The following is a 20,057-nucleotide window of genomic DNA, read 5'->3' as shown; positions in this document are numbered from 1 at the left end:
TCTCCACAGACCAATGAAATGAAAAGTCTGCTGGACGCCCTCTACAAGCAGCCCCTACCATTGGCTGCTGGATCTGTCACTCTGCAGCTGGTAAGGCCCAACTACCCAATCAGAGCTTGGAGTCATACTTCCGGGGGAAACATTTAACATTTTAACCTGATATTTTTTTCAATGCAGCACTTTGTCACATTGCTGGAAAAAGCGTTAAACATTTGTCTACAACCTTCTCTAAAATAGATTATTTGCATCATTGAAACCGAAGAGTACTCTATAGCTGCACACTGATGCACAATAATGTTCTCTAATAATCCAATAGAGAAATGGCTTTTATTTATTTATTCATAGTATTTATTAAAACATTTATAACTAAAATGTCTAAATGTCAAAGTATCCCTTTGACTATTTAATCAGCGCTGTGATTGGTTAGTGTCCTGTGTTTTCTTTCTGGGGGAGAGCAGCTATTTGTCGGCACAGACATGTGCCGTCCTATCGGAAGCAGAAATGAACAGGAAGGGGTGAGTTCTAGAACTTCACCTGGACTAGACTAACTCTCACTGTCAGATACAGACTAACTCTCACTGTCAGATAGAGACTAACTCTCACTGTCAGATACAGACTAACTCTCACTGTCAGATACAGACTAACTCTCACTGTCAGATACAGACTAACTCTCACTGTCAGATACAGACTAACTCTCACTGACAGATACAGACTTACTCTCACTGTCAGATAGAGACTAACGCCTGCAGTTCAACTCTGGCTCTGCTAACAGCTAAACCCAATCTCTACTGACCAGAAAACCTTTGATTGACTTTTAGTTTTAGGGGGAATGTTTTGAATGAGGACACTTGCTCTTTTATATTATGTGCTCCACCTCATACAACCACAATGTTGGTCGCTTACGCGCTGCGCCTAGTGGTGGCTCACGTGCATGGTACTTTTAAAACCAGGTTTAGATTAGATTAGATTAAAATAATAATAATAATAATAATAATAATAATAATAATAATAATAATAATAATAATAATAATAATAATAATAATAATAATAATAATAATAATAATAATAATAATAATAATAATAATAATAATAATAATAATAATAATAATAATAATAATAATAATAATAATAATAATAATAATAATAATAATAATAATAATAATAATAATAATAATAATAATAATAATAATAATAATAATAATAATAATAATAATAATAATAATAATAATAATAATAATAATAATAATAATAATAATAATAATAATAATAATAATAATAATAATAATAAATCAAATTTATATAGCGCCTTTCATAGAACCCAAGGTCGCTTTACAATCAGGACAAAAAATAGGGCAAGGAAAGTAGGGGGGGAGGGGGAAGAGGGGATGAGGGAAAGTAGGGGATAATGGACCTAATTTAATCTAAAACTAACTGATGGGGAAAGCCTTGGTGAAGAGGTGTGTTTTTAGAGCGGATTTGAAGGTGTCCAGGGTTGGGGCGTTGCGGATTTCGGGGGGGAGAGAGTTCCAGAGGGTAGGGGACGCCACGCTGAAGGCTCTGTCGCCAAAAGTCCGTAACCTGGTGCGAGGGATGGAGAGGAGACCTAGATCAGAGGATCGTAGGTTCCGGGATGGAGTGTACTGGTGGAGGAGATCAGACAGGTACCGGGGGGCGAGGGCATGGAGGGACTTGTAGGTGAGGAGCAGGAGTTTGAAGGTGATGCGGAACCTGACTGGAAGCCAGTGGAGATGGATGAGGGTGGGGGTGATGTGCTGCCAGGGCTTGGTGTGAGTGAGAACCCTGGCAGCTGAGTTCTGGACATACTGGAGCCTGTCCAGGGCTTTGCTGGGTACCCCGAACAGGACTCCATTACAGTAGTCCAACCGGGAGGGGACAAATGAGTGGATCAGGGTCTCCGCCACAGAGTCTGAGAGTGAGGGTCGGAGACGGGAGATGTTCCTGAGGTGGCAGACTTGGTGACAGATTTGATGTGGGAGTGAAATGAAAGTGTGGAGTCAAGGGTGACGCCCAGGTTACGGACTTCGAGAGACAGGGAGATGGAACAGCCGTCAACGTGGAGGAGGAGATCTCCAACCTTCCCGAGCAGTGCCTTGGGGGCCACAACCATGAGCTCTGTCTTTTTGCTGTTGAGTTTAAGTAATTTGGTTGCCATCCAGGTTTTTATAGCGTGGAGGCAGTTGACTACAGACTGTGGGGGGAGCTGGGAGGATGGTGAGGTGCTGATGTAGAGCTGAGTATCATCTGCATAACAGTGAAAGTTGAGTCCGTGGTGACGTATAATCTGACTGAGGGGGAGCATGTAAATGGTGAATAGTAGGGGACCCAGCACAGAGCCCTGGGGGACACCGTGGTTGAATGTATTGTCATTACACAGCACAAGTACAGTACAATGAACAGAAGTTTGGCATCCAACCAGAGTGCAAATGTAAGAGTAATGTGCGATAGTAATATACAATGTACAGGTGATTAAAGTGGGTATACAATATATTAATTAGTACTACTGAGTAATAGTGCTAATCAGATGTATAGTTGTAGTATTAATATGTACAGTGATACAGGTATAAAGATGGTATGGTAGTAGCCATACTGGCCAGCAGCGTAACTAGTAAGAGTAGGTAAGGGATATGTACAGATATAGATATAGTATCTACAGATATGTAAAAGGATTATATGCAGGTATGTACAGACAGATCAGGTATATACAGCGTTATTGCACATGCTATCATACAGAGTTATATGGGTTATATGCAGGTGTATAAGTAGGTACAGTATATAGAAGGATTATATGCAGGTATATTCAGACAGATATATGCAGTAAATATAAATATATAAATGCATACTGTATATATATGGTATACACCAGGTCAATCCATGCCAGCAATGTCTGCGCTGGAAAAGTCAAGGAAATGTTGTGTTTATAGGTCTAGTATTTATAAATGTCGCTATGCATGCCGATTTCAAATGCACCGACACTCCTGAGGTTCCATTGTGTTATGAAGTTGAGGTTCCATTGTGTTATGAAGTTGAGGTTCCATTGTGTTATGAAGTTGAGGTTCCATTGTGTTATGATGGTGAGGTTCCATTGTGTTATGAAGTTGAGGTTCCATTGTGTTATGAAGTTGAGGTTCCATTGTGTTATGAAGTTGAGGTTCCATTGTATTATGAAGTTGAGATTCCATTGTGTTATGAAGTTGAGGTTCCATTGTGTTATGAAGCTGAGGTTCCATTGTGTTATGAAGCTGAGGTTCCATTGTGTTATGAAGCTGAGGTTCCATTGTGTTGTACCATTGTGTTGTAACGTGCTGTACCGCAAACAATTACCACCAACCATAGTTGTGTGGCATTAAAGTATCTTGTATCTTGTATCTTGTTATGAAGTTGAGGTTCCATTGTGTTATGAAGTTGAGGTTCCATTGTGTTTTGAACTTGGATGTCGGTACTATCTTCTCCCTACCTGTGTCCATTGTTATGTCCAATATTTAGGCTATTGCACCGTGTAAAAATATGATTACGTGCGGCATCATGAGGATGAGTAGGCCTACACCTTTTATTGTCATCTATGACACTTTGAGTCCTTGTTCAGTAATGCCCTGACTCCCATTCACACCTTCATATGTGGGGGCCGGCAGTATAACCGCTCTTCTACTACTGACTACCAAGCAGAATTATTGGACAAAATTGGAGGTTGAATGCCTTGATCAGTTTCACGGAGAAGAGTGTTACGTGGGAATTTTATTGAATTGGGAAACCTTTCGGCTGCTGCATGAATAGCTCACTTTACTTACCAATTAACAACTGCTTGAAATGCCTGATATGGACTAACTTTTTACAATGAGTGTGCACTTTGGAATGATAAATACTGATTACTAAGGTAATTATTGTGGTGTGGCATCTGCACTGACTGTTTCCTCTCCTCCCTTTTCTGTCTTGATCAATAACCCAGTTAAAATGATCTTGCTGTGACCAGCAGCTTGTCTAGATGCGGCAGACACTGAGGCTGAAATCTTGCACATATCTATGGACTCCAGTCATTAACGGCGTACATTAGTTAGGAACACGACAACATGATGGGAAATGCACTTACCGTCTTCTCGAGAGTCAGACGAGAAGATAGATACCAATTTCCTCTCTGGGCGTTCAGTAGGAAGCTATCCGGCTGCAAGCTAGCCTAGCTTAGCACAGATGAATAGAAGCGGATACGGACCAGCTAGCCTAGCTTAAAACTCTGGGAGAGATGTTTTTGGCCAACAGCTACGCTAGCTGGTCCGTATCCACTTCCATTAATTTGTGCTAAGCTAGGCTAGCTTGCAGCCGGATAGCTTTCTACTGAACGCACAGAGAGGAAATTGGTATCTATCTCTTCTTGTCTGACTCTGGAGAAGACAACACATTTCCCATAAGGTTGGTGTGTTCCTTTAATGTTTAATGTACTGTGTATGTGAAGCTTCCTGGCTCTCTCTCTCTCTCTCTCTCTGGTTCAGATCCCATACTTCATCGCTCCCGATCCGAGGAGTCTGCCTTCCATCCCTGAGAGCGTGAGTAGCCTATGTCACGATATGAAAACCGTGTTTTGTGTCTTACATTTTTCTGTTACAATACAAGACAATGCTACTTTATCATCCACCCACGAGATAGAAACTCTGTACTTTTTCCCTTTACATTATTTTGCACTACGGACAACGTTTTCCCACAAGATCACAAGAGGCTCATCGTTGACAGTAATTCCAAGACCGAATCCGAGGCCTTTTAGAATAATGGATTTAATATCCGGTAGCCTCGGGATATTAATAAATATAATGATATTAATATCATAAACCTCAAGGAGGAGAACCACAGAGCTTGTTGTTCTATCTCTGCTGTAATAGGTTGCCAGGTAGTGTTCTATCTATAGATGTCCAGGTAATATTTGAAGAAGAGAAGCCACCTATATTCTCGGCCCTCGCCCCACAACGGTGGAACGAACTTCCCACCACCAGTCAGGACGGCCGAAACCCGATCAATCTTTCGCCGTCGACTAAAGACACACTTCTTCAATCAATATCTGAAATGAAAATGTTTTAAACATGTGTTTCCAGAGGAACCTGACCGAGCTGGTCGTAGCAGTAGATGTGAAGAACCTGCTGCACCTCTACGCCAGCATGCTGTTCGAGAGACGCATTCTCATCCTGGCCAGCAAGCTGAGCACTGTGAGACACACACACACACACACGCACACACACACACACACACACACACACACACACACACACACACACACACACACACACACATTTAGAATATTTTATTTATGTCCACATAAAGACAAGGTTTAAAGGACACAAATATTAACAGTGCACTTGTACATTGTGGGATTATTCCGATACAATCGTGCCACAGTGGCAATCAAAGTTACAGACTCACACGGATGATGAACCTGACAATCAACACACAGCTCATGGGTACAGATAGCAGCGTCTTCTCCAAATTGCCCGGCTGCCAATAATTGCTGACACTGAGCAATATTTAGCTAATTGTTTGGCTCTTCTCTTCGGAAGACCGGCCAACTGAAGGCCTCTAACACCCAATTTATGGACATGACCCAGGCTTCCAAATATGAAGACTAAAAGTTTACAGTTGTAGCCAAGTTGTGATATGGTATGGTCTAACAGTTGATATTTTAACATTTTGGTTGTAAATGCTTCCTCTAGACTGTAGTCAAACGTGCAACCAACTTCTAGGATGAGAACCTCTCTGTTATTCTCATTAACAATAACAACATCGGGGGTGTTTGCTGAAATGTCAGAGAACAGTGAATTGTCCCTACACAGATTGAGCATATATGGCTTCACACTGGTGTGTTTATACAGCTTATATGTTGCAGGTGACCCGAGTGTGGAACTGACACTGTCTGCAATCACACACACACACACACACACACACACACACACACACACACACACACACACACACACACACACACACACACACGCACACACACACACACACACACACACACACACACACACACACCCACACCCACACACACACACACACACACACACACACACACACACACACACACACCACACACACACACACATACTCATGCACACACACACACACACACACACAAACACACATACATTACACACACACACACACGCACACACACACACACACACGCACACACACACACACACACACGTACACACAAACACTCACACACACATACTCATGCACACACACACACACACACACAAACACAGATACATTACACACACACACAAACACACATACATTACACACACACACTCACACACACACACGCACACACACACACACACACACACAAACACACACACACACAAACACAAACACATTTTAGGTGTGCTTGGAAGGAGTATCTCTATAACCACTGTATTCCATGGGTTGTTTGATGAGTTTATATACACCTATAAAACACATATAAAACACATTATAAAACGCCTATAAAACACATATAAAACACCTATAAAGTAACTATAAAGCACCTATGAAACACCTATAAAGTGCATATAAAGCATCTATTTTAAAAAAGACTATGAAACAGATTTTAGGAGGTCTGGGGCTACAGCCCCTCAGCATCTATGGGGCACCGGTTGAGCATAGGTGAACAATTTCAAGTACCTCGGGAGTCCACATATCCGAGGACTTGACATGGACCACACACATAGACAGTTCACTTTAGACACTTTAAACACGTTTTAACACTACACCATAATTTATTTATTTATTACAAAAAGATTTGCACTACATCCATACCCCATTTAGCATTTTGTAACTTTGTATATAGTTTGTATATTGTATATTGTATTGTATATTGTATATTTTGTATAGTGGTTGGACTTTATTCTTTTAACTTTTTTACTTATTTTTACTGTATGAAGCACATAGGCTGGAGGCTCATACAGAACCAAGCATTTCACTGTAATGTACATGTACTTTATATGTGAGAAATAAAACAACTCAAAACCTATAAAACACCTATAAAGCACCTATGAAACACCTATACAGTGCACATAAAGCCATCGACTAAAGACACTTCAATCAATATCTGAAATGATTATCTTCTTTTACTATCATGCATTTAGCTACTAAATAATCTCCCTTGCCTATATTACTACCTACTATGCTAATATCTATACTACTATGCACTCAAGAGTGTAGCACCCAAGTTTCAACACTGTTTGACGAACAATGTTACTCAGCTGAAGGAGTTGTACCCTTCCTGCTGACTTGTTGTACAGAACTTGTAAGTGACTTTGGATAAAAGCATCAGCTAAATGTAAATGTACAACGACACATTTAGTAAACAACATTCCATTTGACTCTCAAACAGTACTGTATATCTGTATGTCATCAAATTAATGTTATGATGAATTGAAAATGGGGGACCCTGATTTAAAACAAGGCGGAACGTCTTTCTCTGGTCTGCATCCCCTTAACAATTGTGCGTATGGAGCCGTACTGTATTGTACCAATTCCAGGGGGCGTCCATTTGGTATGGCAAGGTATGGCACTCGCCATACCTTGGCAAAAAAAAATTTAAAAAAAAATTTAAAAAAATCTTTTTTACAATTTGTTATGTTTATTTAGAATTCGAATTGTCAACATTATGAACGAAGCTTGGAACTATTCGGTACAGCCCTAGCATGTTTTGATATGGTCAATTATCTCACTTTTATAGGGTGACTTTTACTGTGACTAACTGAAATATGCCCAAAAAAAAGGGAAAATGGACTAGGGACGTTTTTTTTATCAAAGGGCAGCAGAGACAAGTGATACAGGGACACAGGTAAGGTCGGGCTTAGTGATTATAATAGTGCAGTTCAGCATTCAGTAACCCATACTTTTTGTGAATGTGTTTTTGATACTACATTCTGTTGAACACAGCACCTCAAAACCGTACCTAAGGAAAATTGGCTCAATTGCAAGAAAAGTAATAGACAGTTATGATAATACATTCTGCATAATTCGTATGCAAAATATTGTGGTTCCCTGCTTTAGTCTGTTGGACACATTTCTATACTAAAAATGCTTGTGTAGTCTGTGTCATACCTAAATGTCATATAACTGAATTGTATAAAAACAACTCACCAAAGTGACTATTGCACAACTGATTTGACAAAAAAAATCCCCCCCTTCACCCCCCCCCCCCCCCCCCCCCCTCTTCGCCCATACCTTGCCTTTTACTGAAAGGACGCCACTGACCAATTCTGTAATCTGTTAATACAAATTTCAATCCATTCAATCCCCCACCCTCTGCCTTCCTCTAATCCTGAAAATTAACTATCTGTTAAATAACATTAATGCTTTTTAACATATTGTTCCTCATTAGTTCCTCGTTACTTAATCATTACCCCCCCCCCCCCCCCCTTACATCATGAGGATATTATGAATTCCCGACGGTTTGACATGCGTCGTGATCCCTGTGTGTAGTTGACAGCGTGTGTCCATTGCGCTCAGTGCCGTGCTCTACCCCATGTTCTGGCAGCACATCTTCATCCCTGTTCTCCCTCCTCACCTGCTGGACTACTGCTGGTCAGAGAACAAAACACACACACACACACACACACTCTCTCTCTCTCTCTCTCAGACACACAACACACACACTCTCTCTCTCTCTCTCAGACACACACTATCTCTCTTTCTCTCTCAGACACACACTATCTTTCTCTCTCTGACACACACTCTCTCTCAGAGACACACACACACACACACTTTCTCTTTCACTCTCTCTCTCTCTGACACACACGCTCTCTCTCTCTCTCTGACACACACACTCTCTCTCTCTGACACACACCCTCTCTCTCTATCTCAGACCCCCCCCCCTCTCTCTCTCTGACACACACACCCTCTCTCTCTCTTTCTCGCTCTCTCTCAGACACCCCCCCATCTCTCTCTCTCTCTTCTCTGACACACACACTCTCTCTCTCTCTCTCTCTCTCTCTCTCTCTCTCCTCTCTCTCTCTCTCTCCTCTCTCTCCCTCTCTCTCTCTCTCTCTCTATCCTTCTCTCTCTCTCTCTCAATTCAATTCAATTCAATTCAAATGGGCCTTTATTGACATGTGAAACATACGTTTACTTGCCAAAGCCAAACAAAACAAAACAATCAAACAGAAAATAAAAGAATCAGTACATTGCAGAAGGAATTTCTTGTATGATTGACAGTCTTTATGGTGGTTGTATTCCGTTGGATGTCACTTTTCTTGTCACAGCAGCTCACAAATCTTGCTGCTGTGTTTGCACATTCTTGTATTTCTCCCAGTAGGTATGGGAGTTTTGAGTTATTTTCCATGTTTTCAAAGTCTCTTTGGGTGTTATGCAATTTGTGGAAGTATATGTCTCTGATGTCTTGGTATAGTGGGCAGGTTGTTAAGAAGTGGAGCTCGGTTTCTACCTCTTCTTGTGTGCAGTGGGTGCACAGTCTGTCTTCTCTGGGGAGCTAGGTCTGCCTATGGCGGCCTTTCTTTATGGCTAGGCTGTGCTCGCTGAGTCTGTACCTAGTCAAGGATCTTCTTAGTTTTGGGTCAGTCACAGTGCTCAGGTATTCTGCCACTGTGTACTCTCTGTTTAGGGCCAAATAGCATTTCAATTTGCTCTGGTTTTGGGTTGATTCTTTCTAATGTGTCAGATAGTTTTCTTTTTGTTTTCTTATAATTTGGTTTAGTCCAGTGTGGTTTCTGTCTGGTGGCTCTGCTTGTGTTTGTGAGCAGAGTCCCAGAACCATTTGGCTGAGTGGGCATCTCTCAATGGTCTGTCTGTAGGTGAGGGCTTTGTTGTGGAGTGTGTCTGGGTCACTTTCTTTTAGGTGATTGTAGAATTTAAATGCTCTTTTTTGGATTTTGATGATTAGTGGGTATCTTCCTAGTTCTGCTCTGCATGCATTATTTGGTGTTTTCCATTGGGTGCGGAGAATGGATTTGCAAAATTCTGCATGCAGAGTCTCAATTGGGTGTTTGTCCCATCTGGTGAAGTCTTGGTTTGCAAGTGGGCCCCAGACTTCGCAACCATATAAGGAAATGGGTTCTATGACAGTCTAATATTTTGAGCCAGATTTTGATTGGAATGTCTAACTTGATGTTCCTTTTGATGGCATAAAAAGCCCTTCTTGCTTTGACTGTTTTTTGTGTGTTCTAGGGAAATTGTGTCTAGGAGGAATTTGTGTTTGTGTTGTTGTAGGCTGGGCCTTTTTTGGAATATCATAACTTTAGTTTTTGTTATGTTTACTGTCAGTGCCCATGTCTGGGAGAATTTGTGCAGAAGATAAAGGTGCTGCTGTAGCCCTTCTTTTGTTGGAGACAGCAGCACCAGGTCATCTGCAAACAGTAGGCATTATACTTCTGTGTTTGCTAGGGGGATGCCAGGTGCTGCAGTTTGTTCCAATGTTTTTGCCAGTTCATTTATGTATATGTTGAAAGAGGGTTGAACTCAAACTGCACCCCTGTCTAACCCCACGGCTTTGAGTAAAGACGTCTGTGTGTTTTTCCTCAACCCTCACAGCACATGTGTTGTTGGTGTACATTGACTTTATGAGGTCGTAGGTTTTCCCTCCAATGCCACTATCTAACAGCTTGTACAGCAGACCCTCGTGCCAAATTGAGTCAAATGCTCTCTCTCTCTCTCTCTCTCTCTCTCTCTCTCTCTCTCTCTCTCTCTCTCTCTCTCTCTCTCTCTCTCTCTCTCTATCTCAGACACCCCCCCATCTCTCTCTCTGACACACACACCCTCTCTATCTCTCTCTCTATCTCAGACACCCCCTCTATCTCTCTGACATACACCCTCTATCTCTCTCTCTCTCTCTCTCTCTCTCTCTCTCTCTCTCTCTCTCTCTCTCTCTCTCAGACACACACACACACACGTTGCTTCACTCTGTTTCCCAGCTACACCTGCTCTGTTTGTTTCAGTGCTCCGATGCCGTACCTCATAGGAGTCCACTCCAGTCTAGCAGAGGTAAAGAAAACACTTACCATACTGTATATACACTGACTTACCGTATATACACTGACTTACTGTATATACACTGACTACACTGACTTACTGTATATACACTGACTTACTGTATATACACTGACTTACTGTATATACACTGACTTACTGTATATACACTGACTTACCGTATACTGACTTACTGTATATACACTGACTTACTGTATATACACTGACTTACTGTATACTGACTTACTGTATATACACTGACTTACCGTATACTGACTTACTGTATATACACTGACTTACTGTATACTGACTTACTGTATATACACTGACTTACCATATACTGACTTACTGTATATACACTGACTTACTGTATACTGACTTACTGTATATACACTGACTTACCGTATACTGACTTACTGTATATACACTGACTTACTGTATATACACTGACTTACTGTATACTGACTTACTGTATATACACTGACTTACCGTATACTGACTTACTGTATATACACTGACTTACTGTATACTGACTTACTGTATATACACTGACTTACCATATACTGACTTACTGTATATACACTGACTTACTGTATACTGACTTACTGTATATACACTGACTTACTGTATATACACTGACTTACTGTATATACACTGGCTTACTGTATACTGACTTACTGTATATACACTGACTTATCATATACTATATAATATATACTATATATATAGAACAGTATATATATATATATATATATATATATATATATATAAAATACCCATTGTGAATGAGATTTAGAAGTAGCCTATAATTGAGCACCACAGGACCACATTGCACTCATTGAGTACAAATAAATGAAAAATAATAATTAAAGATTATTATTATTAAAGTAAGCTTCCGATTATATGACATAAAATATCATGTTAGTGAGTGTGTGTGTGTGTGACGTGTGTGTGTGTGTGTGTGTGTGTGTGTGTGTGTGTGTGTGTGTGTGTGTGTGTGTGCGCACGCGCGTGTGTGTGTGCGCGTGTGTGTGTGTTGTGTCTCCATCTTTATAACAGAACGTGAGGAGTCGTGGCTTGGAGGAGGTGGTCGTTCTCAATGTAGATACAAACACACTGGAATCGCCCTTTGACGACCTGAAGAGAATACCGCCAGATGTGGTAATGATGTGTGTGTGTGTGTGTGTGTGTGTGTGTGTGTGTGTGTGTGTGTGTGTGTGTGTGTGTGTGTGTGTGTGTGTGTGTGTGTGTGTGTGTGTGTGTGTGTGTGTGTGTGTGTGTGTGTGTGTGTGTGTGTGTGTGTGTGTGTGTGTGTGTGTGTGTGTGTGTGTGTGTGTGTGTGTGTGTGTGTGTGTGTGTGTGTGTGTGTGTGTGTGTGTGTGTGTGTGTGTGTGTGTGTGTGTGTGTGTGTGTGTGTGTGTGTGTGTGTGTGCGTGCGTGCGTGCGTGCGTGCGTGCGTGCGTGCGTGCGTGCGTGCGTGCGTGCGTGCGTGCGTGCGTGCGTGCGTGCGTGCGTGTGTGAATGCGATGCATACATTTTTTTAATCTGTGTCATTCTGTCCCTAGATGTCGGGAAACGTCAGGCGGCATCTGCTGGGTGGGGGGTGGCCAGGGCCTTCCTCAGAGCCCAGGCTCTACTGTTTGGAGGCTACCAAGACGCCCTGCAGGGACACAAGGTCAAACCAAACGCACTAACATTATCATGTGTTTGCCCTTTCTGGCATATAATCTCACATGTGACATCATTTTGACAACTGAACATCCTAATGATTATAATAATGATAATAATAATAATAATAATAATAATAATAATAATAATAATAATAATAATAATAATAATAATAATAATAATAATAATAATAATAATAATAATAATAATAATAATAATAATAATAATAATAATAATAATAATAATAATAATAATAATAATAATAATAATAATAATAATAATAATAATAATAATAATAATAATAATAATAATAATAATAATAATAATAGCATAAAAGACAGAGTCTCTTGGCCAGCACAGGAGTTTCCATCAGGATGCTCAATGCGGACTCTATGCAACACTAACTCATCAATTCTACACTCATCAATTCTACATTCATTGCACACAACATCCACATGCACACACTCACTTTAAACATTCACTCTATTTATTGGGAATACAGATTTTCACTAACTCTTCTACCTAATTTTTGCATTTTGTTGTTTTGCATTTTGTACATTTTGTATAGTGTTTGGTCAGTAATCTTTAACTTCTTTTACTGTATGAAGCACAATTTCAGGAGGGTCATACAGAACCAAGAATTTCACTATAATGTACATGTACCTTATATGACAAATAAAACAAAACTTGAACTTGAAACTTGAAACTAAAATAGATAAAGCAATGCAGAGAATAATACAAATGGTAAAAGCAATGTAGGTAATAACAATAAACATATTGACTCACACAGTTTAAAACCGTCCCGTTAGATGGTCATAAAAACACTTTAGTTTGAAGTCACTTGATTTTCAATGGTGATCTATAGAAACGGTGCCTAACCTTTGTTTTTCGCCAAAAAAAAAAGGCGGGCCAGATGTGCCGGTCGGATGTTCTACTGTAGGGACTGGTAGAATTCTAAGATAGAATTCCAAGGTAGAATTCCAAGAAACTTGAAACATTTAGTGTAGACGTTCTCTAACTATTTAATGTCAAGGACAGCCAAATACTGTATTATTATTATTAGGTCACAGGTGCCCAGTGGATACGACTTAGTCCCAGAGATCCCATCTGAGATTATTTGTATTGTAAAGATTATGATTTATTGTGGAATTGAATAACTTTCTATACTCTATATAGGGAGGTAGGAGTTAAACATATATGACCAAAATACATTCCTTCATTGTGTCATCATTGGATCAATGGGTAAAGTGCTTGGCCCTATGATCATGGAGTTTGATTCTCATTGTGGCCAGCCACACTGACAAATATACTGTACACAGTCATTCCATTGTAAAGTACTCTGTGTCCTGGTACTAGAAAAATTATATAGAAATGCAGTCATTTATTCGTTCTCCTCTTTCATCACCCTCTTTCTCTCATCTCTCTCTCTCTCTCTCTCTCTCTCTCTCTCTCTCTCTCTCTCTCTCTCTCTCTCTCTCTCTCTCTCTCTCTCTCTCTCGCTCTCTCTGAGTCTACAGGAAGGAGAGGTGTGGTTCAGTGAGCATCTGTTTCTAGACCACAAGTCTCCTAGTATGAGACAGTTTCTAGAGGGTGCTGTTCATTTGCAGTTCTTCAAACAGGTACAACCATCCTCTCCTCACTCATCAAGTCATCATGCACAAGTTGAGCTCTGGAAATACATTGTCCACACACCCTTACCTTAATGACACACCCTTACTTAGTTACACACCCTTACCTTAGTTACAGACCCTTACTTAGTTACACACCCTTACCTTAGTTACACACCCTTACCTTAATGACACACCCTTACCTTAGTTACACACCCTTACCTTAGTTAGACACCCTTACCTTAGTGACACACCCTTACTTTAGTCACCAACAGAAAATGTTGATTTTGAGTGATTTTCAGTTTATCGATGGGCGCCTGGAGCTGGTGAACCAAGGCAAGGAACCAGATGACCTGTTTGAAGAGGAGATTCTACAGTGTAGAACAGCGGCAGGTGTGTGTGTGTGTGTCTGTGTCTGTGTGTGTGTGTGTGTGTGTGTGTGTGTGTGTGTGTGTGTGTGTGTGTGTGTGTGTGTGTGTGTGTGTGTGTGTGTGTGTGTGTGTGTGTGTGTGTGTGTGTGTGTGTGTGTGTGTGTGTGTGTGTGTGTGTGTGTGTGTGTGTGTGTGTGTGTGTGCTCTTCCACATGCATGTTAATGTGTATCCATGCATGCGTATACAGTACTGTCTCCATTGCATTAGCAGGTGTATCTCAAGCTGTTCCGTCACCCCTGTCTTTCTCCATCTGCAGGAGGTACTAAGTCCTACAAGCAACTCGTAGGAAACCTGAAGGTAAGACTCTGCTACTTCTTCAAGAGCTTCCACTTGTACTGGGGATGATACTGATACCGAATACCAGGGCTGCTCTACCAGGCTGAGACCAGGCTCAGACCAGGCTGAGACCAGGTGTCTGCATCGGGGGAAATCTCTCCAATAGTAAAAGCCCCAAGAGCCACGGTTACATTTCAGAAATCAAAGTAAAAGACACTTTTCAGGAGCGGCTGGGTAGCGCAGTGGACTAAGCACTCGCCTACCACCGCAGAGACTCTGGGATCAAATCCAGCTTTCAGCGGTACCTCCGGCTTGGTCAGTCGTCCCTATTAACACACTGAGGGCGGGATCCACAAAGAATGTATTGCACAGTGCTAGTTGCACCCTACTTACAATTCATTATGAATTGAAAATGGGGGACCCTGGTGTAAACAAGACGAAAGTCTTCCTCTGGTCTGCATCCCCTTAACAATTGTGTGTATTGAGCCGTACTGTATTGTACCCATTCTGCAATCTGTTAATACAATTTTCAATCAATCAATTTGAGACCAGAGAAAGACTTTCGTCTTGTTTACACCAGGGTCCCCCATTTTCAATTCATAATGAATTGTAAGTAGGGTGCAACTAGCATCGTGCAATCCATTCTTTGTGGATCTAGCCCAAAGTGTTAGCGGGTGGGAAGCCGGTGGGGTATGTGTCCTGGTCGCGTGTATGCTTTTACCAACGCGATCGTGTTTCCGGGTTCCCGTTTTGCGCTCTGATTGGCCGCTGACCTACTCTAGCACGGCCCCCTCGCTACGCCCGCAGCAGCGGACACTAAATCGAACAGCTGTTTCCCCCTCGCTATGAGTGACGCACAAACAGCTGTTTTGTTTTGATGTGAAAAGGGATGCTGCACTTAGCACTGACTGAGAATGTAAACATTACAGTTCTACTTTATAAAATGCTAATTGTAAATATGTTTAAGTCCACTCCACATTACAGTTCTACTTTTGTTTTGATGTGAAAAGTGATGCTGCATAAGGCGACTGCCTGAACGTTTCTGGGTGACACTCTGAGGTGTTCCATTACAACTCTGAAGTGGAATTGGCCTTGAACTTTGGGTGCTTTCCTTTAAATTATAATCTGAAAGTTGAGGTAAATTTATATAACATTTTCGAGGGCTTTTATTTTGAAATGCCACATCAGAATATACTGAAAGTTTCTGGGTGACACTCAGATGTGTTCCATTACAACTCTGAAGTGGAATTGGTCTTGAACTTTGGGTGCTTTCCTTTAAATTATAATCTGAAAGTTGAGGAAATATTGCTAGTTTATGACATTTTATAGGGCTTTTGTTTTGAAATGCCACATCAGAATGTACTGAAAGTTTCTGGGTGACACTCTGAGGTGTTCCATTACAACTCTGAAGTGGAATTGGCCTTTAACTTTGGGTGCTTTCCTTTAAATTATAATCTGAAAGTTGAGGTAAATTTATATAACATTTTCGAGGGCTTTTATTTTGAAATGCCATATCAGAATGTACTGAAAGTTTCTGGGTGACACTCTGAGGTGTTCCATTACAACTCTGAAGTGGAATTGGTCTTGAACTTTGGGTGCTTTCCTTTAAATTATAATCTGAAAGTTGAGGAAATATTGCTAGTTTATGACATTTTATAGGGCTTTTGTTTTGAAATGCCACATCAGAATGTACTGAAAGTTTCTGGGTGACACTCTGAGGTGTTCCATTACAACTCTGAAGTGGAATTGGCCTTTAACTTTGGGTGCTTTCCTTTAAATTATAATCTGAAAGTTGAGGTAAATTTATATAACATTTTCGAGGGCTTTTATTTTGAAATGCCATATCAGAATGTACTGAAAGTTTCTGGGTGACACTCTGAGGTGTTCCATTACAACTCTGAAGTGGAATTGGTCTTGAACTTTGGGTGCTTTCCTTTAAATTATAATCTGAAAATTGAGGTACATTTATATAACATTTTCGAGGGCTTTTATTTTTAAATGCCACATCAGAATGTACTGAAAGTTTATGGGTGACACTCTGAGGTGTTCTATTACAACTCTGAAGTGGAATTGGCCTTGAACTTTGGGTGCTTTCCTTTAAATTATAATCTGAAAGTTGAGGTAAATTTATATAACATTTTCGAGGGCTTTTATTTTGAAATGCCACATCAGAATGTACTGAAAGTTTCTGGGTGACACTCTGAAGTGTTCCATTACAACTCTGAAGTGGAATTGGCCTTGAACTTTGGGTGCTTTCCTTTAAATTATAATCTGAAAGTTGAGGTAAATTTATATAACATTTTCTAGGGCTTTTATTTTGAAATGCCACATCAGAATGTACTGAACGCTTCTGGGTGACTCTCTGAGGTGTTCCATTACAACTCTGAAGTGGAATTGGCCTTGAACTTTGGGTGCTTTCCTTTAAATTATAATCTGAAAGTTGAGGTAAATTTATATAACATTTTTTAGGGCTTTTATTTTGAAATGCCACATCAGAATGTACTGAACGTTTATGGGTGACACTCTGAGGTGTTGGCCTTGAACTATGGGTGCTTTCCTTTAAATTATAATCTTAACGTTGAGGTAAATTTATATAACATTTTCGAGGGCTTTTATTTTGAAATGCCACATCAGAATACTGAACGTTTCCGAGGGCTTTTTTTCCCTTTCTGAATGTAGCGCTTCATGTCACACTCGTCGTGTATACAATATGAAATATTAATTTGTAACTGAACATAACATCTCTTGCTAAATCGTATGAGATACAAAGGGGTGAAGGGGAAACAGGATGGCAACTGTCTGTACACAGGAAAGCATTAAGGAAAAGGTAACGTTAGCATGAACTAAAAACCTTTTTACCGTAATAAGGCAAGTGTATGTGCAAACGAAAATAAACGGGTGGACCACTTGACTGTGATATCCGAATTGCAGGCTGGCTTGACCCCAGTCAGCTGAGAGCGTTGTCAATCTACAATATTATAAAATACAATATTATAAAATCCTGTCAGGAAGCGTGCCTCAAAGCATGAATGAACCGGCATTTACCGGGCATTTACCGGGCATTTACCGGCATTTCTAAGCACTTTAAATGCGAACTTTAGCGCACATATAAAGTCACACTTATTATGATGAATTGAAAATGGGGGACCCTGATGTAAACAAGACGAAAGACTTTCTCTGGTCTGCATCCCCTTAACAATTGTATGTAGCACGCGGAAACAGCTGTTCGTGCGTCACTCATAGCGAGGGGGGCGTACGCGTGGAAACAGCTGTTCAATTTAGCGTCCGCTGCTGCGGGCGTAGCGAGGGGGGCGTGCTAGCGTAGGTCAGCGGCCAATCAGAGCGCAAAACGGGAACCCATGAAACACGAACGCGTTGGTAAAAGCATACACGCGTCCTGGTCGTTGTAAACTGCGACTCCTACTGGTCGGTCGGGGTGCCTGTTCAGCAGGGAGGGGATCTGGGGGAACCTCCACACACGCTAAACTCCTCCAGTGAAACTCCTAGCTGTCAGGTAAAAATAAGCGGCTGGCGACTCCACATGTATCGGAGGGGGCATGTGGTAGTTCTACACCCTCCCCAGGCCGACAGTGGGGCAATGCGCCCCAGCAAGGGAACGACCAGCAAGGGAATTGGCATAACGACTAAATTGGGATGGGTGAAAAATAAAGAAAGCCCAAAAATAAATTGAATAAAAAATCCATTTAAAAGGGTAAATGGTGCATTTATATACTGTACAGCTTTTTTATATACTGTACAGCTTTTATCCAAAGCGCTTTACAATTTGTTCCTCACATTTTACTCACATTCACTCACACATTCACACATCGACGGCGGAGGCAACCATGCAAGGCGCCAACCTGCTCATCGGGAGCAGTTAGGGGTTAAGTGTCTTGCTCAAGGACACATCGACATGCTGCGGGAGGAGCGGGAATCAAACCGGGAACCTCCGGATTACCAGGCGACTGCTCTACCTCCCGAGACACTGTCGCCCCCCAATTTAATTTAATTTACCCACTTTTTTTCTTTTGATTTTAGAAAGTAAATCTTTTTTAATTGGTTCCTTTGACAGAAAGGGGGAGGGGCTCTCATCCTCAACATGAAGTCAAAGGCAAACATGAAGGTAAGTCCAGGTCTGTTTAGCAGAGTAGCCTGAAGCCGCCAGTAAGCCTAATATCTCCCTTGACAGGCAGTGGGGATTGCCCTTTGGCTGAAAGGTAGATTTGGTTTTCCATGGGCTACAGTGGTGGTGTGTCCTTGACTGGTTTCCCTGCAGGGGGGGGGGGGGGGGGATCACAGGGGGGGTGAGTATAGAAGACTGACCCTGTCTGAAGCCTAGTATGCCTAATATCTCCCACAGTGTTGTAGTACTTGAGTCCTGGACTGGTTTTCAGGACTCGTGACTCGACTTGGACTTGAGCACTGATGACTCGGACTCCGAAGGTGCAGACGAGGACTCGGACTTGTTAAATGATAAATAGTTATTTATTTGTATTTATTTTTGTAATAGGCCCTAATCATTTGGCATAAGACATTGATGGCTAGTGCATTTGTTTGGTTATTGTGTCACAAAGTAAATAAACTCCTTTTGAAATGGTGACCGCTGTGTCCTTTATGTTTAATGTAGTTTTTTTGTATATATTTTTTGTATGTCAGCTCTTTGACTGCCAGAGTGGAGGTGATTCAACCTTGATGCCTTGGACTCGGGCTAAGGTAATGGGGACACGACTTGGGCTCTTCTTTGGTGACTCGGACATGGACTCTGACTCGAACACTGGGGACTCAAGACTCGACTCTGACTCGAGATTTAGTGACTCGACTACAACACTGATCTCCCATGGTCTGAAGCTTAGTAAGCCTAATATCTCCCTTGAGCTGAAGCCTAGTAATCCTAATATCTCCCTTGAGCTGAAGCCTAGTAATCCTAATATCTCCCTTGGCCTGAAGCCTAGGAAGCCTAATATCTCCCTTGGCCTGAAGCCTAGGAAGCCTAATATCTCCCTTGATCTGAAGCCTAGTAAAGGGAGATTCCCCTTTGGCTGACCCGTAGATGTTTGGTTTGTTATGCATGGGACCAGGCTTTGAATCCATGTGGGT

General features: G+C 41.3%; 1 protein-coding gene across 1 annotated transcript in view; it reads left to right on the top strand.

The window, feature by feature from the left end:
- dennd1c (DENN domain containing 1C) overlaps positions 1–20,057 on the top strand; it is a gene marked incomplete at both ends in the record, with an annotated part of 47,016 nt that overhangs the window by 14,030 nt on the left and 12,929 nt on the right. The window contains 12 exon segments of the mRNA XM_084318199.1: positions 10–90; positions 4,503–4,556; positions 5,097–5,207; positions 8,479–8,496; positions 8,498–8,580; positions 10,947–10,992; positions 12,037–12,154; positions 12,543–12,652; positions 14,163–14,264; positions 14,555–14,645; positions 14,941–14,981; positions 19,033–19,083. Of these exon segments, the coding sequence (XP_084174325.1) occupies positions 10–90; positions 4,503–4,556; positions 5,097–5,207; positions 8,479–8,496; positions 8,498–8,580; positions 10,947–10,992; positions 12,037–12,154; positions 12,543–12,652; positions 14,163–14,264; positions 14,555–14,645; positions 14,941–14,981; positions 19,033–19,083 (906 nt within the window).

Source organism: Notolepis coatsorum (genome assembly GCF_963971535.1).
Source record: "Notolepis coatsorum genome assembly, chromosome: 7".
In the NCBI taxonomy this organism is placed as follows: Eukaryota; Metazoa; Chordata; class Actinopteri; order Aulopiformes; family Paralepididae; genus Notolepis; species Notolepis coatsorum.
The sequence above is the reverse complement of the archived record's forward strand: the minus strand, read 5'-3'. Positions and strand labels throughout refer to the sequence as shown.